General features: G+C 41.5%; 1 protein-coding gene across 1 annotated transcript in view; it reads left to right on the top strand.

Annotated features, from left to right (window-relative positions):
* Nucleotides 1-24,314, top strand: part of SYN2 (synapsin II) — a 400,357-nt gene that overhangs the window by 360,478 nt on the left and 15,565 nt on the right. The window contains exon 10 of the mRNA XM_074958155.1: nt 12,864-13,013. Coding sequence (XP_074814256.1) covers nt 12,864-13,013 — 150 coding nt within the window. The remainder of the gene's footprint in view (nt 1-12,863; nt 13,014-24,314) is intronic.

Here is a 24,314-nt window from a genome sequence, read left to right as displayed (position 1 = left end):
TGTCAAGTCTGTTGGGACCGTCAGTGCATTACATCTGTGCACTTCTCTTGACTCAGCACTTGTTTGGCTGTTCATTCAGCGCTTCCTTTGAGACACCAGATCTATTTATTTTCCACTATTACTTTAAGTAAGGCATCTAATGAGAAATGCCTTTCAACAGCTTCAGTCCCACCTATGTGGCAGAACAATGTCCAAGACACATGGCCATGTTTGTTATGTTATCCTCTTTGAATTCAGCCTCAATGTGCAACAGTGCCAGCTATGCTTACAGATGTCACCTGAAACACAGAAGAAATGTGGAGAATTTGTCCAAACCTTCTTTGAGGACACAGCATGGAAGCTCCTGTAATTCTAGCCAGAGGCCAGCCAGGAGTGCTTCAAAGGGCAAACTCTTGAAGCTACAGATGGTCCAGGGTGCTGAATGCCAGGACTCAGAGCTATTACTGTCTGGGTGGATGCAGATCTACCTCTTCCCCATCAAGTCCAGCAGGGCATCTTCACTAATGAAGCATCCTGGACAGTTAACAGTGAAGCTGATGGCTCCATAGATTTTTAGTGCCTCAATTTGTTCAGGGCTTTGGCACTTTAAGTCGGTGATGCTGATATCCAGCTCACTGCCTGAAGCTAAACCACTGCACAAGATATTGGGGCATTAGGAAAATGTCTAGCAGTTCCACAGTGGTACCTTTGTTGAAGCCCCAACTCCTGACAGCTCTGTATACTGACCTCCCAATTTTGCATTGATGCTCTTGGTGTGAAATATGGGATGGCAATTGCAGACCTCTACTAAATGGTCAATTGCTCTATGAGGCTGTCACAAAATCAACCGTACCAGCTTTGCGGCAATCCTCTCATCCTGTATTGGTGGAGTTAGGGTGTTTCAGAACAGTCAGCACTTTTTGTATTGAGGTCATTGCTCACACCAGGCCCTCAACATCAGCACTCCCAGCATCTCCTGAGGAGAACAACAGTGTCTGCAGGGAGTATGATGATGTGTCTTTCAGGACTCTTTCTTACAGTCACATGTTCTCAGATTCAGCATCAGTAGTACCTCTTGACTCATGTGACTTTTGTAGGAGGTAGAATCCCTTTCTGAGGTACACAGAGTCTGGATGGAAGTGACCATGTAGTCATTTACACCCATCCAGTAGACTAACACCCACCCAGATGCAGATAGTGATAACTTTGCACCAGTAAAAAAAATAGGGTTCAATATATTTAAATTGTTAGAAAAATGTTTGTACAATATTGTACATGATTAAACTTGTATTTCAAGCTATAAAACAAAGTGATGTTGACTAAGATTAAACCTTATTTTGAATTTAAAAAAACTTAAATGTTCAGTGGAGGCTTTGGTGCTCGGGTTCATTCATGAAAATGTTCATGATGATGTGAAGAGTTGAGTTAGGATTTGATAGTGGTTCAGAAAGAGCCACTATGCTCCATTGTGTAAAAAAAAATTTTTTTTTACAAAATGTCACTAGACAAGAATGTAAATGAGAGACACAAGGTGGGTGAGGTAATAGCTTTTATTGGACCAACTTCTGTTGGTGAAAGAGACAAGCTTTTGAGCTACACCAAGCTAGAGATTGTGGTGGATGTGATGTTTGTTAAGGATTTCACAGTATTTTTTTTCCTGAAGCAATCAACATAATCACCAAGTGTATGGTTTTCTCCTTGGGTTGCGGGGGTGGGGGGCGGCGTAGGTCAGATGATCAGTCAGATGATTCTTTTTTCTTATGACTATCTGTGGGGACTTGGTAGTTGTGGGTGGTGTCATCTTTGTTGTGAAAGAATTCTTTGAGGCAGAGTCAGCAAAAGAATTCTTCTAGTATGTTAGTATGGTATCTGGTTCTGTGGTGGGGAAATTCACACCCTTGGAGAGTACAGCTAATTCAGCTCCCATTAGGGGTAGTCTTGATAAGTTGATGATGTGGTGGAGATGTGTAGTGTCTACAACACACTTTTCAAGATCCAGGGGGCCTGCACAAGCCTATCACAACGTGTGGTGTACTTCATCCAGTTATCAAATGCCCCAACAACCATTATGTTGGTGAAACCAGATAGGCAATCACTACACTCTCAAATGTACTCACGCAGAAAAGCGATAAAAGACAAAAACACCCTCTTAACCTGGGAGTGCACACTTTTCACAAAATGATCGCTCCATATATGACCTGTCAATCTTCATCCTCAAAGGAAACCTGCACAGCACCTTCAGAAGACTAGCCTGGTGCCTGAAAGCCTAAATTCATAACTTTGCTAGATACTAAAAATCACAGACTAAGGGCTCGTCTTCACTTAAAACACTGCAGCGGTGCATACTACCTACACCAACGGGAGAGCTTCTCGCATCTGTATAGGTAACCCATCTCCCTGAGGGTATGTCTACATTACGAAATTAGGTCAATTTTATAGAAGTTGATTTTTAGAAATTGATTTTATTCATTCGATTGCGTATGTCCGCACTAAGCGCATTAAGTTGGCGGCGTGCACATTAAGTCGGCGGAGTGCGTCCTCACTACTGTGGTTAGCATCGACTTACCACCTCTCAGGCCTGGTCTACACTACGGGGTTAGGTCGAATTTAGCCACGTTAGGTCGATTTTAAAATGACTGCATCCACACAACCAACCCCGTTCCGTTGACTTAAAGGGCTCTTAAAATCAACTTCTGTCCTCCTCCCCGGTGAGGGGAGTTGTGCTAAAATCGACCTTGCTGGGTTGAATTTGGGGTAGTGTGGATGCAAATTGACAGTATTGTTCTTCAGGAGCTATCCCAGAGTGCTCCCTTGTGACCGCTCTCGACAGCACTTTGAACTCCGATGCACTAACCAGGTACCCAGGAAAAGCCCCGGGAACTTTTGAATTTCATTCCTGTTTGGTCAGCGTGGCAGACTCAGCAGCACAGGTGACTATGCAGTCCCCCCAGAATCGCAAACAAGCTTCAGCATGGACCGAAAGGGAGACACTGGATCTGATTGCTGTATGGGGAGAAGCATCTGTGCAGGCAGAATTCCAGTCAAAAAGAAGAAATGCAAATATATTTGCCAAAATCTCACAGGGCATGGTGGAGAGAGGCTACAACAGGGACACACAGCAGTGCCGCGTGAAAGTTAAGGAGCTGAGGCAAGCCTACCAAAAGACAAAGGAGGCAAATGGTCGCTCCAGGTCAGAGCCCCATACATGCCACATCTATGATTAGCTGCATGTCATACTAGGAAGGGACCCTACCACTACCCTACCACTGTCCGTGGACACCTGCAAGGGGGGAGTCTCACTCACAACAGGGAGGAGGATTTTGTGGATGAGGAAGAGGAGGAGAATGCGCAGCAGGCAAGCGGTCAGGGCCGGCTCCAGGCACCAGCGAAGGAAGCAGGTGCCTGGGGCAGCCAATAGAAAGGGGCGGCATTCCATCCATCATCGGGGCGGCACGTCTGGGTCTTCAGCAGCAATTCGGTGGGCCCTGCAGTCCCTCTCTTCCTCTTCAGTGGCACTTCAGCGGCAACTTAACCAGGCTCGGTTTTCTTTTTTTTTCCCCCCTTCGCCTCTTGGGGCAGCAAAAAAGCTGGAGCTGGCCCTGCAAGCGGTGAATCCGTTCTCCCCTGCAGCCAGGACCTTTTCATCACCCTGGAGCCAATACCCTCCAAAGGTGGGATCCCCAACACTGAAGCTGGAGAAGGCACCTCTGGTGAGTGCACATTTGTAACTACAGTACAGGGTTTAAAAGAAATAGTGTTTAGTGTTTGATTTTCCCTGAAGAATTGGGATGCATTCACGGCCATTACAGCTACTGGAAAAGTCTGTTCACATGTCTGGGGATGGAGCGGGAATCCTCCAGGGACATCTCCATGAACCTCTCCTGGAGATACTCTGAAAGTATTCTGGAATCATTGCAGCACAAAGCATGGCAGTGAATGGTCCTGGGTTTTGGTCGCAGTCAAGCAACATTCAGTCTATATCTTTCTGTGTTAGCCTCAGGAGAGTGATATCATTCATGGTCACCTGGTTGAAATAGGGGAATTTTTGTAAGGGAACAGTGAAAGGACCCCGTTCATGCCGGGCTGTTTGCGCTTGGCTAAAAGGGATCATCCCGGAGAATAGCCACGCGGTGGGGTGGGGGGAGGTGTGTGCTGCACTTCCACCCGAAAACCGCAGCCCCTCCTTTTAAATGTGAAACCCAACCCATTGCTTGCTATGGGAAAGGAGGGCGCTGCAGTTTGAAAACATTCCCACATATTATGCATAAGAAGCCAACCCTGCGTACCCTTTGCCTTACCATGGCTGCATGGAAACCAAATTCTGTTGCCCAGCCATGTGTGATGTGTCACCATACTGACAGGCGCTCAAGGCAAAATGTGACCTTGTACCTAAAGCACATGTGCTGTCTGCTATGAATTGCTTGAATCACTGCAAAAGAGTCTCCCTTTTGTTCTCAGAAATGTTTCATCTTAAATTGTACTCTCCCTTTTTATCTCCCCCCAGGTGCAAATGTTTCTAGGCTCCCCCTATCATCTCTGTCCCTGAGGTTATCGCAGATTAGAAGGCCAAAAAAAACGCACTTGCCATGACATGTTTTCCAAGCTCATGCAGTCCTCCCGCACTGATAGGGCACAGCTGAATGCATGGAGGCATTCAATGTTAGAGGCTAGGAAAGCATTAAGTGAGTGTGAAGCGCAGAGGCAGGAGGCAATGCTAAGGCTAATGGGGGAGCAAACGGACATGATGAAGTGTCTGGTGCAGCTGCAGGAAAGCCAACAAGAGCACAGACCCCCCGCTGCATCCATTGTACAACCACCTGACCTCTTCCCCAAGTTCCATAGCCTCCTCACCCAGACGCCCAAGAACGCAGTGGGGGAGGCTCCAGGTACCCAGCCACTGCACTCCAGAGGATGGCCCAAGCAACAGAAGGCTGTCATTCAAACAGTTTTATTTGTAGTGTGGCTACAATAAACAATGTGGCCTTGTCCTTCCCTCCACCCCCACCCCACCCAGGCTATCTTGTCAATTATCTCCCTTTTTTTTTAATTAATAAAGAATGAATGCATGGTTTCAAAACAATAGTTACTTTATTTCAAAGTGGGGAGGGTGTTTGGCTTACAGGGAATTAAAATCAACAAAGGGGGCCGGTTTGCAGGAAGGAGAAACACAACTGTCACACCGAAGCCTGGCCAGTCATGAAACTGCTTTTCAAAGCCTCTCTGATACGCAGCACGCCTTGCTGCGCTCTTCTAATTGCCTTGGTGTCTGGCTGCTCAAAATCGGACGCCAGGCGATTTGCCTCAACCTCCCACCCCGCCATAAACATCTCCCCCTTACTCTCACAGATATTATGGAGCACACAGCAAGCAGCAATAACAATGGAAATGTTGGTTGCGCTGGGGTCTAACCTAGTCAGTAAACAGCGCCATCGAGCTTTTAAACGTCCAAAGGCACATTCTACCACTATTCTTCACTTGCTCAGCCTATAGTTGAACTGCTCCTTACTACTGTCCAGGCTGCCTGTATATGGCTTCATGAGCCAAGGGAGCAAGGGATAGGCAGGGTCACCAAGGATAACTATTGGCATTTCAACATCCCCAACGGTAATTTTCTGGTCTGGGAAGTAAGTCCCTTCTCGCAGCTGCTTGAACAGCCTGGAGTTCCTAAGGATGCGAGCGTCATGCACCTTTCCCGGCCATCCCACGTTGGTGTCGGTGAAACGTCCCTTGTGATCCACCAGTGCCTGCAGCACCATTGAGAAGTACCCCTTGCGGTTTACGTACTGGTTGGCAAGGTGGTCCAGTGCCAAGACAGGGATATGCGTTCCGTCTATCGCCCCACCGCAGTTAGGGAAAACCATTGCAGCAAAGCCATCCACTATGACTTGCACGTTTCCCAGAGTCACTACCCTTGATAACAGAACATCAGTGATTGCATCACAGAACCCCCCACGGTAGATTTGCCCACTCCAAATTTATTCCCGACTGACTGGTAGCAGTCAGGCTTAGCAAGCTTCCATAGGGCTATCGCCACTCGCTTCTCAACTGTCAGGGCAGCTCTCATCTTGGTATTCCTGTGCTTCAGGGCGGGGGAAAGCAACTCACAGAATTCCAGGAAAGTGGCCTTTTGCATGTGAAAGTTTCGCAGCCACTGTGAATCATCCCAGATATGCAGTCCCACCAGTCTGTGCTTGTTTTCCGGGCCCAGAATCGGCATTCCACTGTATCAACCAGCCCCACTGCCACCATGATGTCCCAGTTGCCACAGCCTGTGCTTTCAGAAATGTCTGTGTCCATGTCCTCATCAAAATAGTCCTCGTGCTGGCGTCTCTTAGCCCAGTTCTGCATATACTCCAGGATAATGCGCGAGGTGTTTACAATCCTCACAACAGTGGCGGTGAGCTGAGCGGGCTCCATGCTTGTGGTGGTATGGCATCTGCAGGACAGCAGAGTTGCAGCGGAAAGGGTGGATGACAACGGATGCCACGAGAATAGATATTTATACAGAACGACAAGAGGACCTGCGAGGTGGATTCATGGCACCAGGAGAGCAGAGTTGCAGTGGAAGCTGTGGATGACGACAACATGGAGAAATTTGCTATTGAGACTGAGCTCATTTACAAGAGCAGGAGAGCAGAGTTGCCACGGAAGCGGTGGATGACGACGGTTAGCAGTCGTACTGCACCGTCTGCTGACAGCAGCACCCAGGACACAACAGCAGCGGTGAAGGTGAGCTGAGCTGAGCGGGCTCCATGTTTGCCGTGGTATGGCGTCTGCACAGAAAAAAGGCACGAAACGATTGTCTGCCGTTGCTTTCATGGAGGGAGGGGTGACTGACGACATGTATCCAAAACCACACGCGACAATGTTTTTTCCCTATCAGGCATTGGGAGCTTAACCCAGAATTCCAATAGGCGGCGGAGAGTGCGGGAACTGTGGGATAGCTACCAACATTGCACCGCTCCGTAAGTTGATGCTAGCCACAGTAGTGAGGATGCACTCCGCCGACTTAATGCGCTTAGTGTGGACATACGCAATCGACTTCTATAAAATAGACCTAATTTCCTAGTGTAGACATACCCTATGTCAACAGGAGAATTCTTCATCAGCGTAGCGCTGTCTACACCAGGGCTTACCTTGGTTTAATTGCATCATTCCAGGGTGTGGCTTTTTCACAGCCTTGAACAATGTAGTTATACTGACCTAATTTCCTTGAGTAGACCAGGCCTCAACAGAGACACTGGTTTCATTTCTCTTTACAGCAATCTGCAATCTGGTATCCCTCCTTTCTCCTGTGACTTCAGAGGTGTTAATTGCCCACTTCATCTTGAATGGTCTCTTGCAACATGGTGTGAACTTATGCTTAACATTCTGTTCAATCTTGTATTTAGCTGTGACACTCTCATTACCTTTCCCAGACTTGAAGAAGAGCTCTGTGTGGTTCAAAAGCCTGTCTTTTTCAGAAGGTGGTCCAATAAAAGATATTATCTCACCCATCATGTGTCTCTCATGTTCTGGGACCAACATGGCTACAAAAAAACTGCAGACAGGGGTTTATATGACAGGGTAATAGCTCCTGAGCTTCAAAGTCTCTTAGGTTAAAAAAATAAGCACTTTTAGAACTGCCCAGGCTCTCCAACATTGTGGTGAACAATATTTTGTTTTTCTTTTTACTGACAAAAAGTATAGGAATACTTTAAGGGATTTTTTTCCTTGGGTAATTCAGCCATCTGGCTGAAAACCACAAAAGCCAAATAAATTTTAAGACAGGTTGGCAGAACTGAGTAAATTAAAGATAGTTTCCAAGTTATTGCCTACATTTTTTTGGTTGTTGCAGGATTTCCACACCAGATTTTTGCCTCCCCTCCTGCGAGTGCTTCCCTCTAAAGCTCATTCTGTTTAACTTTTGGGATGCCTGCTGAATTTCTGTCCCAACTTTGAAAGTTGGTTGGTTTTTTTTTTTTTAAAGTAGAAGTTCTAGGGGGCCCCTATCTAAGACCCACTGAAGCCAGTGGAAAGAATCCCATTGTCTTCAAAAGACCTTGGATCAGGCCATAGATAGGAATTGATTTAACCACTGTCATTTCAATGTCATCTTAACAGCAGCATAACCATCATAACCCAAAACTAAAATCCCTCTATAAAGTTACAAATCTATTTTAGGCAGAAGGTTGCTAATAACCTGTCATTTTCCTAATATTAGGATGTGTGTAAGAATCTTTCATTTTAAAAAAGGAAAACACCTTTTTAACCACTTTGAAAAAGAAAGATATTTTTCTGTGTTTTTACAAGGAAGAGCTATATAAGCTAAATACAAGATTAAGAGACAGTGTTGTCTAGTGATATACTCTTTGTCAGAAGGACTTTAATTGAATTATATCTTCCATCTGAACACCTCAAAGTAATTTAGAAATATTAATTGGAATTACTCCCCCAACACCCCAATGAGGTAAGTGTTATTTCCATTTTACATATGGGTAATCAGAGGCACAGCTCAGTTAACTGATTTACTCAACAGGACCAAGGTCTCCAGACTCCCATTTCTCCCCCGTAAGCACAAGACCCATACTTTTCCCTTGTGTACTGATAAGCAAAATAGAAATGTCTATATAGAAAGTGTCCTGTAAATCCCCATGCATACCAGCTGTGTAAAAGTTAACTAATTAACAACCAGGAACCTCTCTGGGTTCCAATCTTGACTCTGCCAGTCTCCAGCTTTGTGGCTTTAAGCATATTGCTACTCCTTTCTGGGCCAAATTCATTCCTGCTACAACTCTTTTGATGTTGATGGACTTACACCAAGGGTGGATTTGTCCATTTTTCTCTTTCCCTATCCATGAAATGGGGAGACTACTTTCCTGGCTGGTTGGGGAATGCTGAGGATTAATATAGTTGATATCTAAAGCAGTTTTTAAAATGATTATAATTAATTGTTGATAAAAGCATTAGGAAACTTAAGTACATAACTCAAAAAGAGGGGCCATCATTTTCAAGTGACTACTGATTTGGGGTGCCCAACTTGAGGGGCATATTAAAGGAGACTGATTGCTAGAAAGTGCTGCACAAACATGTGGACAAGGGGGATCCAGTGGACATACAGTACTTAGATTTCCAGAAAGCCTTTGACAAGGTCCCTCACCAAAGGCTCTTACGTAAATTAAGTTGTCATGGGATAAGGGAGAAGATCCTTTCATGGATTGAGAACTGGTTAAAAGACAGGGAACAAAGGGTAGGAATAAATGGTAAATTTTCAGAATGGAGAGGGGTAACTAGTGGTGTTCCCCAAGGGTCAATCCTAGGGTCAATCCTATTCAACTTATTCATAAATGATCTGGAGAACAGGGTAAACAGTGAGGTGGCAAAGTTTGCAGATGATACTAAACTGCTCAAGATAGTTAAGACCAAAGCAGACTGTGAAGAACTTCAAAAAGATCTCACAAAACTAAGTGATGGGGCAACAAAATGGCAAATGAAATTTAATGTGGATAAATGTAAAGTAATGCACATTGGAAAAAATAACCCCAACTATACATACAATATGATGGGGGATAATTTAGCTACAGCTAATCAGGAGAAAGATCTTGGAGTCATCGTGGATAGTTCTCTGAAGACGTCCACGCAGTATGCAGCGGCAGTCAAAAAAGCTAATGGGATGTTAGGAATCATTTAAAAAGGGATAGAGAATAAGACGGAGAATACCTTATTGTCCTTATATAAATCTGTGGTACGCCCACATCTTGAATACTGCGTACAGATGTGGTCTTCTCATCTCAGAAAAGATATACTGGCATTAGAAAAGGTTCAGAGAAGGGCAACTAAAATGATTAGGGGTTTGGAACAGGTCCCATATGAGGAGAGATTAAAGAAGTTAGGACTTTTCAGCTTGGAATAGAGGAGACTAAGGGGGGATATGATAGAGGTATATAAAGTCATGAGTGGTGTGGAGAAAGTGGATAAGGAAAAGTTATTTACTTGTTCCCATAATATAAGAACTAGGGGCCACCAAATGAAATTAATGGGCAGCAGGTTTAAAACAAATAAAAGGAAGTTCTTCTTCACTCAGCGCACAGTCAACCTGTGGAACTCCTTGCCTGAGGACGTTGTGAAGGCTAGGACTATAACAGGGTTTAAAAGAGAACGGGATAAATTCATGGAGGTTAAGTCCATTAATGGCTATTAGCCAGGATGGGTAAGGAATGGTGTCCCTAGCCTCTGTTTGTCAGAGGGTGGAGATGGATGGCAGGAGAGAGGTCACTTGATCATTACCTGTTAGGTTCACTCCCTCTGGGGCACCTGGCATTGGCCACTGTCGGTAGACAGGATACTGGGCTGGATGGACCTTTGGTCTGACCCAGTATGGCCATTCTTATGTTCTTACATCCACCCACTGAAAATCAGGCTCCTTTTAAAGGTGCCTCACATTGGGCATCCAGGAATTCAGTCAGTAGTCATTTCTGACCAAGATTTTCAAATGTTTTGTGCATGCCTAGTAACCTTTCCCCCTCCCACCTCAAAGAAGATGATGCTAAGCCAGAGGAAATAACTTTAAATGTGCATTTAGGTGCTACTCCAATGCAACTATAAATAATGATAGTGTTCAAGTGATAACCTGCTGAGAGTGAAGGTTGATGCCTGTGATTATTAATGTGATACTGAATGGAAGCCCAGATTTTAACAAACATTCCAGTGTATATTAAGGGCCCTTATTCTCCACTCTATTACACCCAGTTTTATACAGGAGGAGAGAGTCGGGTGCTAAGTTTAAAAACAGTGTATACACTAGTATCGTGAGGCTAGTCTCTGCTCTCACAGAATTGAAACTCCAACTTTAGTGGAGTTACTCCTGATCTACTCCAGGGTAAGTGAGAGCAGAATCAAGCACTTGATTTGGTTTACTGTCTGTTACTTTCTCTGGCAAAAATCATAACATGCAGTTCTTGCATGTAGCTTTCCCTCAAAGACGCTGTGTGCTAGGAAAGAACCTCAAGAATAAACTGAGTTAAAACAAATATAGTATTCTGTTTTCCTCATTTCTCCAGTTATAATTTATCCACTTATGCATCACAGGAATGTGACAAGGAAGTTTGAAAAGTATACAGTATGTACCTCTTCAAAAGTATTAATGTGAAAAATATATAAAACTTATAGGAGCCCCTAGAGTGCAAATATCATCTATTTCTGCAATACCATTCATGTGTACCCAAGAGTGGAACACCGTTCATGCTTTTCTTAGAAAACATCTGCTTGAAATGTAAATTGTATTTCGTTTAATTTGAGGTTGTTTTAGCAAGCCTCTGAGCTCCGAGGAAGATTTTTAATGGTTGCAGCCTCCTTGAGACTTTGTAGCCCTGAAGACCCCAAATCAATAATTTGTAGCATCTGAATTATAAATAAACAATGCTACTCTCTACCTAATTTTGGGGGTGGAGCGGGTAGGGGGAGAGAATAAAAGTATTTGTACATAGTGACAGTCTCTTGTTTCATATTAATGTGATTAGATTTAATATTTTGAACAGTCTCATTCACAAGTTTTTTTAAAATCAATTTTTTCTAATCAATTTGAAAATTTGCAAGCCTCCAAACGTTGTTTAAAAGGTAATGTTATTAGCATCTGTATTGTATGAAATAGCAGCTGGATAGCATAGTAAAACCTTACAAAACATTGTTAAACTGAACATAGTAAGTTCATTTAGGTCCCAATCTTTCCTTGAGCATCCACCATCAGTGTCTGAGCTTGGCACTAGGAGGGGTATGGGGGAGGAATCTTGCAGAGCTTCTTCACTTATGCTAATACAGGCTGCTGGGTTGAGAGTGTCTCTGCAGACACTCTAGTCCACTCCTTCCAAAAATGGCAAAGGACCAGAAGCTCATACAGTGTAGATCCTCTGGCTTTCCCACTCTCTCATCTGGTCCATGTGCCACCCTTAATCACCCAGTGTGTTGCCACAGGTCAAGTACTCGCAGGAGTTGGGCTCCACACCATATAGGATTCATAATCTCGACCTCCTCCTTTGTGCAGTTGAATTGCAATGATTCCGCAGTGGGGAAGCCTTTCACACATGCAAAGTGGAGGGCAGGATTCACCCCTTAGGAAGAATACATCAGGTACCTATAGGATAAAAAGTGCATTTGTGGAAATACTTTAGTCTGCAAACCCCTACAAGATCTGCACAACATACACAGCACTTTTCAGAAACCACCCTATCAATAATAATGGCATCATATTGCCTTGTTTCAGATTTTATATTAACCAATAAGGACTATGGGATCAAAGTCTAACAGAAAAGCCAGAAAATTCAAGTTTCAACTCAGCATTTCCCTAGACATATTCCATTAAGGGGATAGGATTTGAGCCACACAAACCATGCAGGGGAAAGAGCCCTTTAAAACATTTAATAACCCAGAATACACAGGGAAATATCTCAGGTTTCAAGCCCTCCTCAGGGAAGCCTTGTGCCTCTTTATAATCCTTAGTATGTGCAGTGGTGTAGTTCCCTCAGGAACCATGTTCCCATGGAGTGCTCACACATGGCATCCCCAAGAAATGTCAACATGCAGTCACATGGGTATATTGCCTTGGGATTGGAAAGGGATGATGCCATGGAGAGTGGCATTCCCCAGCTATGAATGGGCTCAGAAACAGCCCAAATACAGCACAGAAACTCAAACTCAGATCGTACAGAGTGGCTTCCAATCTCCAGGAAGGGGACGATGATACTTAAGCTCAATTCCCTTTCCTCTCACAAAAATTAGACCATTTCTACATATTTTTCTCCTTTTTGCAGAACAAACTCAGTGGATGACCTGACATTTACAGATAAACATGTGGAGTGGGTTTGCTGCAATGCTACATTCCCTAGCTAATCAAATGTTGTATATTATAGGTTATGGACTGTGCAATGCCTTTGATTGGTGAACATCAGGTTGAAGATAGGCAACTTATAACTGATCTTGTTGTAAGCAAAATGAACCAAATGTTGTCCAAAACACCTATACCATCTCCTCAGAGACCCACTGCCACTCAACAGCCTCAGGTAAGAAACTTCTATTTTCTAAATACACAATACGATAATATATGTAATTGCGATTTAAAACATTAATTGCGATTAATCACGCTGTTAAACAATAATAGAAAACCATTTATTTAAATGTTTTTGGATGTTTTCTACATTTTCAAATATATTGATTTCAATTACAACACAGAATACAAAGTGTACAGTGCTCACTTTATATTTATTTTTGATTACAAATATTTGCACTGTAAGAAACAAAAGAAACATTATTTTTCAATTCGCCCATTACAAGTATTGTAGTGCAATCTCTTTATCATGAAAGTTGAACTTATGGGAGATAATGCTGCCCGCTTCTCGTTTACCATTTCACCTGAAAGTCAGAAAAGGCGTTCACATGGCACTGTTGTAGCTGGCATCGCAAGATATTTATGTGCCAGATGCGCTAAAGATTCTTATGTCCCTTCAAGCTTCAACCACCATTCCAGAAGACATGTTCATGCTGATCACGGGTTCTGCTCGATAACTATCCAAAGAAGAATGGATCAATGCATGTTCACTTTCATCTGAGTCAGATGCCACCAGCATACGATTGATTTTCTTTTTGGGTGATTCGAGTTCTGTAGTTTCTGCATCAGAGTGTTGCTCTTTTAAGACTGCTGAAAACATGCTCCACACCTCATCCCTCTCAGATTTTGGAAGGCACTTCAGATTCTTAAACCTTGGGTCGAGTGCTGTATCTATCTTTAGAAATTTCACATTGGTTACTTCTTTGCGTTTTGTCAAATCTTCATTGAAAGTGTTCTTAAAATGAACAACATAAGCTGCTATAACATGAAATATATGGCAGAATGCAGGTAAAACAGAGAAAGAGACATACAATTCTCCCCCAAGGAGTTCAGTCACAAATTTAATTAATGCATTATTTTTTTAACCAGCATCATCAGCATGGAAGCATGTCATGTGGAATGGTGGCCAAAGCATGAAGGGGCATACGAACATTTAGCATATCTGGCACATAAATACCTTGCAACGCTGGCTACAAAAGTGCCTTGCGAACGCCTGTTCTCACTCTCAGGTGACATTGTAAATAAGAAGCAGGCAGCATGATCTCCCTTAAATGTAAACAAACTTGTTTGTCTTAGCAATTGGCTGAACAAGAAGTCAGACTGAGTGGACTTGTAGGCTCTGAAGTTTTAAATTGTTTTGTTTTTCAGTGCAGTTATGTAAAAAAAATTGTACATTTGTAAGTTGCACTTTCACAATAATAAGAATGCACTACAGTACTTGTATGAGGTGAATTGAAAAATGGTATTTATTTTATCATTTTACAGTGCAAACATTTGTAATGAAAAATAATAGGATAAAGTGAGCACTGTACACTTTTTATTCTAAGTTGTAACTGAAATCAATATATTTGAAAATGTAGAAAAACACCCAAAAATATTTAATACATTTAAATTGGTATTCTATTACTGACAGTGTGAATAAAGCTGGGATTAATCGTGATTCATTTTTTTAATGGCGTGAGTTAACTGTGATTAATCAACAGCCCTAATATGTAAGTTTAAGGACAATATTTCACTTGCAGTAAAGGATTTGGCTAGAGAAGTTACATACAGATACAGCCACAAGGATTCAAAAAAGTCTCATCAAAGGCATCCAGCAAGAAATTTTAGAAGGCATTCTGGAAACAACAATTAACCAGTGTGGATCAAAAGTATTCTGGTGATGTAGTTCTGCATGCAGGGTTGTAGCTATTTAAGTATCCTGATAGCTCTGGATTTGGTATTATTCAGCTGAGTTGTCATTAGAGAAAATGGGGTCCTTATTATGTTGTAATAGGTCATATTCATGTAAAAATATCATGGAGATAATAAACCTATGAGGCACTGCCCTTAGACAGCATTTGGCTTTATTTGAAGATGGACGCAAGAGTGCTTGATAAAAACTTGTGTTATTGCAGGAGATATTATTGACATCTACCTACTACAATGTGTGCAAAGTAAATGACATGATCATGTGATCAATTTATTATGATGCAAACCAGGAGAATAACTGGTGATTTCAAAACTGGAATGCACCTGAAGTGTATTTACTGTTTCAGTGAGCAGATGTCTGGACTGAATTGTTAATTTACAGTGTTATAAGAAGGATGGAAATGCATACAATTTGTCATACATTGTCTAATCCTTTGAGGACAGGAGTTTCTGAGTTCTGATCCTGGCTGTGCTACAAATCTGTTTTGTGACCTTGGTTAAGTCTCCTATCTTCTGTGGGCTAGATCCACAAAAGGGAGTTAGATTCAGCATTGCATCACCTCACTTTAGACACCCAGCCACCTAATGGAATCCACGGCCCTGAGTCAGGTGTCTAGGTTCCCCATACAATGAATGCATGGAGAGAGTTAGATGCTAAGAATAGGATTCACAAAAGCCAGCACACTGAGCAGGGAGCTGTGTAAACTAGCCAATACCAAGGAGAGGGGTGTAGCCTAAAACCTGCCCAACAGAGGAAATTAGGCACCTCACGGAAGGTGCCTTCTTCTGCCAGGAGATAGCAGTCCTGGATTCAAATCCCTGCTCCACATCACGCAGAGGTGGGATTTGAACCTGGGTCTGCCACATCCTGGGTCAGTGCTTTAACCACTGGGCTAAAGATTTTAAGGCAGCAGCAGCAGCATTTTGTATGAGGCCCAATCCAGGTGTACACCAAGCTTGCCTACTGGATTGGGTCCTGCAGGCAAGAAAGGCAGCCAGGACAATTCTCAGTTTGACTGGGGGTTTAGTGTGAGCTTGGTGCTCAGGTGTCAGAATTTAGGCAGCTGTGTTCATGCCCAGAAACAGATATTTAGGCACCTGCAGGATTAGGTGGCGGCTGAGCAGGGGATTTAAGGATCCAAATTTTGGACTTAGGCACCTGAAGTGACAGTTAGACACCTAAATCCCTTTGTTGATCTAGTCCTCTGCATCCCCTTGTCACTGTCTATTAAAATGAGGATGTTACTTACTTAACTCTTGGGAGTGTGACGAGGTTTAATTCATATTTGTGCTATGCTTTGAAGATGCAAAGTGCTTCATAAATGTCAAATATTTCTTATGAGCTCATAGGTGATAGTCAATGGGATTGATCCTGGTAGGGTTTAAGCAGCCGCAAATTCTGTTGAGGTCAGTGGGTGGTTTAGGTACTCAGCATTTCTCAGTATCAGGCCCAAATGAACAGTTGAGAAAGACATTGTCTAACTATACTGATAGGACCAATGGTGATTGTTTAAGTAATAAAATGGACCCAGATTGTAGGTTGGGAGTTACCAACCCTAGCTGAAAAGTCTATTTTTAATTCTGAATAGGCCCCACATCAGGTAAACAGCTTTGTGGTACATCTCAAGTAGACCAGTTCTTGAGGGAGAGTGACTAATTTGCTCTTCAAATATATCATCATACTTTGTTTAAAAAAACAACCCACCACCATCCCACATAAAGAAGTGGTGTAGCATCTATTTATATTATAGCCACTAGAAACTGAGCACAAATTGTTTCAACCACATACAATGAATTTCCAACTACTATGACTCAAGCCCAATTGTAAAGGGCACCTAAAAAAAAATGTCATGGAGGGAAAAAAATCACCTTAGTACAGGGGTTCTCAAACTGGGGGTCAGGACCCCTCAGGGGGTCATGAGGTTATTACATGGGGGTCGCGAGCTGTCATCCTCCACCCCAAACCCCGCTTTGCATCCAGCATTTATAATGGTGTTAAAGTGTTTTTAATTTATGGGGGGGAGGGGGGGTCACACTCAGAGACTTGCTATTTGAAGGGGGTCATCAGTACAAAAGTTTGAGAACCACTGCTTTAGTACCAAACATGGTTTCTTTCAGGACCAGCAAACTAACCATATATTAAAATACAACAGGCTAATTGAGAAGCATTGCCCAAAGCACGAAAGAGAGATGTTATATTGACAGAATAAATTTAAAAAGTGCTTGTCAGATTAACAGATAGCTTTCCTCCCCGCTCCACTCAAAAATGGAGCATTAAATGCTCTCACTGACTGAAAATAATGGTATACCAATTGGGCATTTGTGCCTAGATTTCAGAAAGGCCCAACGTGTGGGAATGTTTCTGTAAGTGATTACTACTGCCATGTAAGCAAATTGGCTGCTTTTGTACTCAAATTGGGTATGTTCCTATACGTACACACAATTTCACACTCAAAAGTAGGTCCAAAATGAGCATACCCCACAGGTCTCCTTTTATAGAAATCTGGTACTTAAAGCTCTTGCTACAATAATTAATGTAATTAATTAGATGCATGCACGAGGATCTTTGTTGCAGGATGTGGAATTTGCCATTTTTGTTCCTGTCAACTATGTTGGTGACAACCCCCCTCCCTCGAGGAAAGCTTCCACTATGCACAGATGTGAGAACCCTAAGACTTATGAAAGGCCTCGCTATAATAGTTTGTGCTCAGAATTATCCTGAAACCTATGGCTGGTGGAAAAGTTTCTATCCAAACTTTATTCCAACAGAAAGTTGTTGTCAACTAACAATTTTATTATTTTTTTAAAAGGCTCTGTTTTCCTTGAAATTTTCAAAAATATAAATTGGAGAGGAGGCACAAACATCTTTTTAAAAAATTCTGTTTATGGTTTTTAAATGCAAAGTCAAATTTTCCACTGAAAACTTCAATGAAGGCAAAGAAAAATTTCATTCTCACTTAAAGTTTCTGCAAGAAAAAAAACTCTAACCGACACTACTGATAATAACGGTCTTCTAATTTCCTCCTTTTTCCTCTTGCTCTTTGAATAGTCTCAGCTGAACACTTGAGAAATCTTGGGGTTTTTCTAGATTTGTATGAGCTAGCCAGCCAGGGAATTGCTCCATCTGGTGGAGACAACAGCAGCTAAGAATTTTGAGACAGCAGATGCATAGGGATGTCATGACTGAAAAGTTCATTCTTGTCTCTCCCCATCTGCTGGCAGAAAGGATCTGTACTCAAATACCTAGACTGGCAGAACTAGACTTTGCACATGATTATTTGAACAGTTCTCCAAGATAACTACTGATGGTTCTGAGATTGCTTCAGCTAGTTCCTTAAGTACCCTAGGATGAATTTCATCAGGCTCTGCCATATTGAATATATCTAAGTTATCTAAATATTCTTTAACCTGTTCTTACCCTATTTTGGTTTGCATTCGTTCCCTCTTGTTAATATGAATTGATGTGTTGTGTATGTGGTCATAATTTACCTTTTTAATGAAGACTGAAGCAAAATGTTAATAAAAGCATTAAATCACCTCAGTTTTCTTGATATCATCAGTTATTAACTCTCCTTCCCTGATAAATAGAGGGCCTACACTTTCTTTCCTCTTCTTATTACCTTTTATGTCCCTTGCTACGTGTAACTCATTTTGTGCCTTAGCCTTTCTGATTTTGTTCCTACATGCTTGTGATATTCTTTTGTATTCATCCTCAGCAATTTGTCCATGTTTCTACTTTTTTAGGATTCCTTTTTTATGAAAGCTTATCAGTTTAAATCTGTGTAGATCCGGTTCTGAATCCAAGATAAATGGTAAAAAAAGTAGTGTTAATGCAAACCCTCAAACTATTGTATGATAATGAGTTATGATAAAATTATTTCAGTGCAGATGCACAAGTGCCACATTACAATGGCAAATTCTGAGAGTACATTTCTGGGAGTTCAAGTCTATGAAGATTCTACTGGGAAGATGTCAAGACAATCTCAATACAACTCTATTGAGGCCATGTTACGATATCAACAAAAGGGCAAAACTGTTGTTGTATGATACGCAGCCATTAAAGAAATGGGAAAAAAGCATACACATTATGTTAAACTGGTTCAGAACATATTTTAGACAAGCTGACAAAGTCCAACACACTATAAGTGAAGCTGGCCAGACCATCTTAATACTGACCTGACTGGGCCTTTAAAAGTAAAGGCCATGAAACAACAGTAATTAAGTGTATGATCAACAGCCCACTAGTGAAACAGCCATTTATCTAACTGCTTTGAAATAGGGATAGTAGGGCCCAGAAAAGTTTTAATCTTTAACAAACCTTTCAGAATTTTTTTTTAAATGTTTCTCCCAAAATAAGCCCGTCTGTATTGAAAATAAGTACAGCACATTGATATAGAAATTGGGTCAAGACCTCCCCCTCAGGTTTACAGAACTCCTGCTTCTTTTAATTTCTTTTCATTTTCACTATCACTCTCATGACCTCCTCACTATCCATCCCTCATTCTTCACATGACATATGATTGGCTCAAGAGTGCCAGGGAGCTGGGCTCAGTATTTCCTCTAGCTTCTTCATTCCAATAACTATTAGAGAGATATAACTGAACTGAACTTGACCACCCGTCGTGGAACAAGTTTGGAAAAAGGCAATGCTCAAATTAACATTGGGTCTATGAAGAAATGGCAAAAGTACATTACTCAAGTCCACACAATAAACTCCCGTACTGTTCTGTTTCCAGTAGAAACACAGAACCATGATTTCCTCTATCAGTCATGATTATTTTAAATTGTAATATGCTTATGTTTAGTAGGATGGTGGTAATTTGCTTTAATCAATTTGAATGTGAATGTCAGTCTGACACTACAACAGTTTGATTTAGCTTTATAAAGAACATCTCATTTTATAGGGGGGAAATCCTGCACCCATCTGTGGAGGCACAAGGAAACCTAGAATTGAGTACAGTTGTGCTGAACAGGGGAGACAAGATGTGGGGAGCCCACACAAAGGTCCATGCGAGATGGACCCCCACCTCCACAGCATTTTCCGCTTAGTCCATCCCCACACACAGTTTGAGTAATGGCAATGGCTGACTTGGGGAGGAATAAGGCCAATGTTGGCAGATCTTCTACAAAAAACCTTCAACCATTAGACCTACTGCAGCATCCAGACTGTAGTCACAACTACTGAGTATCTCCACAGCCAAGGGAGACCATTACTTTTTTCTCCACCCTCTGGTACCTGAGTTTAGCCTTTAGGCATTAAGAACTTATTTTTCTGCCTCATCAGTGGAAGGAAAGCCCACCAAATAAGTATACAAATTAAAGGCTAGGTTAAACAGGAGTTCTACAGGAGTAACAGATGATCCCGATACTGGTACTTAAACTGTAGAAGTCTTGCTAAACTGGAGCAAAACTGTCTAGAGTAATTATATCCATAGTAGTAAACAGCAATAACAATAATCACAGAGGCAGGACAAAGGAAACCTAGACCATCCCTGACAGGTGTTTGTCCAACCTGTTTTTAACAACCTACTGTGATGGGGAGTTTGGCATTAAGAAGTTTGGAAACCTCTTAAAATCATTGTTTACTTCTCTAAAATAATTATGTACCATCTATAAAGAAACCCTGTGCTGTATTTCTGACTCTCAATATAACATTTAAGATTAAGGGCAGAATTCTGAGGTACAGTGCAGCTGCTTTGCATTGAACAGCCGGCAGCCTAAAGCTGGTGCAAGCAGAAGTGGGAAGATTTATGTGCATCACTCCAGATTTATGTGCATCTTCTGGTGACACAGAGCCACTGTAAATATGCTTCTCAATATCCCTCTGATACCTACCTGATGGGATGTTGTGATTGTTGGCCACTAGCACAACTCAGTTCAGCCTTCAGGCTGCTCTAAATTATGCCAGAGTACTAGTCTGGCATAGTTCACCCATGATCAAGGACGCAAAGGCCACCTTAGCTGCATTATGGGCTCCTCAGCCATAGCTCAGGATTTGGTTCAAGCTGTTCCAGTGTGCTTCAGTAGAAAGAATCTGAACGTGGTTCTGCTGTTTGTGTCTGTAACTATTTACATTTTTGAAGTCTTTCATCAGGTTACATCATAATATGACTCAATGGAACTTGTCAAAAACCTTAGGCTGTAGTTTAGATATGCTCACTATATTTTCTGTGGGCTAGATTAGTAAATGTCATATGTCTCTTTTCTGTTGAATTTCCTAAACATGAAAGTTTGCGTGCACTTTGTGAGCTACCACTCAGTATATACAAGTGGGAGTAAATACCTACACAAAGCGCAAATCAGTGGAGAATCAGTATCCGGGCCTGCGTTCTTTTGAAGATGTAGCCTACAGTGAGTAAAGTTCTCTTTCCATTAAAATTTGCTTGACATACTCCTGCCCCAAACGCAAATGAAGTAGAAGCAGGGGGCATATGCTTTCCAGGTTTGTCGGTTAGCAAACAATCTAGACTTTTTTCTAGAAGCTCAGTAAGAAACAGTGGGGGGGAGGAAAATGAATGTTGCATCAATCATTTAAAGCTGTGCCCGCAAAAAACGTTTATAAATGATGGAAGCCTTTTTTTTTATTTTTAAAGACTAGAACTCTGCTACAGATAAATAGTCATCCCTCTCCTGTACTACAGCAGCTTTTAGTTATTTAAGTTATAGTGACATCTTGTGGTAGTTTGTATGTTTCATGATGGTCAGATGTTATTTACTGTTTAATGAAAAAGGATAATGTGCAAGTACAAATTGGTAAATTACAAAAGTGATATTACAGCAAACATGAAATTGAGTGCCTGATGTACATACACTATTACTAAATAACTAAAATGCTACTTATACAAAGGTTTCTAGATATACTCACTTTTCCAAAGTATTTAATTTCCCTTTGATTTGAGTATAGGCTAGTAATGCTGCGTGCACTCAGATGAAGGGAGAAAACTGGCTTTAAATCAGGTTTCAGTAATGCTGTTTTACCTGTGTTCACTTTGTGGAACTACATGAAAAAAAGAAGCCTCCTTTTCAGATCCCAGCCCAAGTTTGAGGCTGTTGGACATTAAGCCTAGAAGTCCGACAGATGCTCTACCTCTGCAAGGCACTTATGGCAAAAAGCCAATCAGTCCCACTTGATAATCAGCCATTCTTCATCATTTTTTTTGGATAAAGAGGTGTTTAGACCTCTGAACAGTATAATAATTCATAATCTTTTCTAACAGGAAATATGTTGAAGTCACATCCTAGATAATAAATCTGAACACTTCTGGACACAAAGCTACTGTGGGTATATTTTCAACTATGAAAGATTGCTTATTTTAGCTAGCTATTTCTTCCTCCACCAGGGCAGCTAGACTCAAACTGGGGGAATAGGAGCAGTCTACTTCCATTCACTGCTTAAATCTTTCCTTCCGCACTGCTGTAAGAAACAACAGCGGAATCACCAGCAAAATGGCTTCATTTACTGAGAGCAGAGGGTTTGTGTTTGTTTAACACTTGCTGTGCAGGAATCGGATTCTCAGTCAGGTCTATTAAATCAGTCTTCTGTATCCTCAGAAACACTTCCGAGGCGCTAATATGGCAAATTAAAACTAAGTTTTCCAGAACATTCAATCTGTTTCCTTCATCATTGCTGTCTGTGAGGCAACCTTGCACCTGAACTCTCACTTAGACCACCAAGGATGGCTACAGAATTACACAAGTATCCTAGTGGAGCTTATTTAAAAAAAGGCACTTGATGTGGCTCAGTCCAAATGTTAAAAACTATATTCCATTGATAAAATGTAGTGTATGATTTATCCCAAGCATTTTAACTTGGCTTGACATTTAGCTACTCTATTTAAAATATTGAAAATAATAAGTGTATGTGCAAATATAAAAACCCAATATCTTGGGCTTTGTTACGTTTAAAAACAGTGGATATGGTCTTATAGAACTGAGTTAGCACAGAGGCATATTGATGGTAGTTCAAATATTACTCTATTTTTATGGATACAATTTTGTCATGGTAAAATTCTGCATAATTTATGGCACAGTCACAGTAAAAAACAGACGATTTCATGCTACAGTTACAGCAACTCCATGGACCTGCTGCTGTGTATTAACAGTTTGTTAGTGCACTTTGAACTAGACAAAAGTGAACTAACAAACTGCTAATCCACAGCAGCAAATCAAAACAAATGAACAGTTAATGCACGGCCACAGACTCCGTATGGCAAACTCCACTGTTCGGAGACAGAGGTGATCTTTCACTATCTAATTTAAATAAACTGGTTCTGTGACCACCAGGACAGAATTATATCATTATCTGTTTTGAAACGTCCATTGGGCTGTACACCAGCAGACAGAGTAATTGTTAAGTGACAGTGGAAAGTATTGCCCAACTCTTCTGCTTATTTATTTATAGTCACTGACAAACAGGAACTAATGAAGATGCAGCTTGCTGAATATTTATTAACAATGATATCTATATAAACATTTCTTGTGGCTAGCTGAGAGTGTGTCAGTTATTTTAGGGTAAGCAACTCTAAGCACTGACAAATGCTTCATGTCCACAGCCCACAAAGACACCGTGTATAACAACCTATCAATGTTGCATAAAAACTGCCTTGTACTAAAAGATTTTAAATGCCCTTTTTTTTTTTTTTTTAAACATGGTGATTCTTAGGTGTATGGGCTGCATTGGGCAAATCTTGAGGATCTTATTCAGGCAAACTTCCATTTACATCAATGTAAGTTTGTCCAAATAAACACAGAGTAAAATCTGAGCAAGAACCTAGGTACATGGCCTGATATTATTTATTATTGGATAATTTATTGTATGTTAATCACCACAATGGTTCTTGGAACTATAAATAAAATAACTAGTAAATTTCATAATCATAAACAAGGCCCAGTGGTCCCTGCAAACAGGGAGATCAAAGCTAAATGGTTAGGGGGCAAAGGACTCGTTCTCAGAACATTCCTAGCAGGACACCCTCAGAGACAGTCCCACAGGCAAGGTCATACTCCTGAGAAGTCTCTGTCCTCAACCTGGCAGACAGGCCTCAGTACAGAAGTAGGTCAACTAGAATAATTTCAATTGCTTTGGCATGACATAAGGCGACAGTCTTACATCTAGTATTATTTCAATAACTAAGGAGAAACAAAATGCTAAATGAAATTGATGGGCAAATATAAAATGTTATAATTAACAATAGATGCTTTCCCCAGTTTCCTTTAAGTGTAATAAGAATAATTTTCACTTTCTGTTCTCACTCAGCATAAATTGGTGGCTTATCCCTTTGAGTTCAGTTTTGCAGGATGGCCTTCTCTCTCCTTTTAGCTCTGTCTGTTCAAGCAGACGCTGCTTTTTAAAAGTCCTGAAACTATTTAAGCTGTTGCTCTCACGAACACAGCAAATGGGTTTGTTCATTAAAGGACAATAAACCTAAGATAAATGTTTGTACTCAATAGTCTTTGGGCTATCCATTCTTTAGTACAGTCTCATATTCAGATGCCTTGTACTTCTGTCACTTGTCTCTCTCTCTCTCACACACACACACACACACACACACACACACACACACGT

The sequence above is a fragment of the Natator depressus genome, chromosome 7, assembly GCF_965152275.1.
Source record: "Natator depressus isolate rNatDep1 chromosome 7, rNatDep2.hap1, whole genome shotgun sequence".
NCBI classification, from domain to species: domain Eukaryota; kingdom Metazoa; phylum Chordata; order Testudines; family Cheloniidae; genus Natator; species Natator depressus.
Note: the sequence above shows the minus strand (reverse complement) of the source record. Positions and strands in the feature narration are given on the sequence as shown.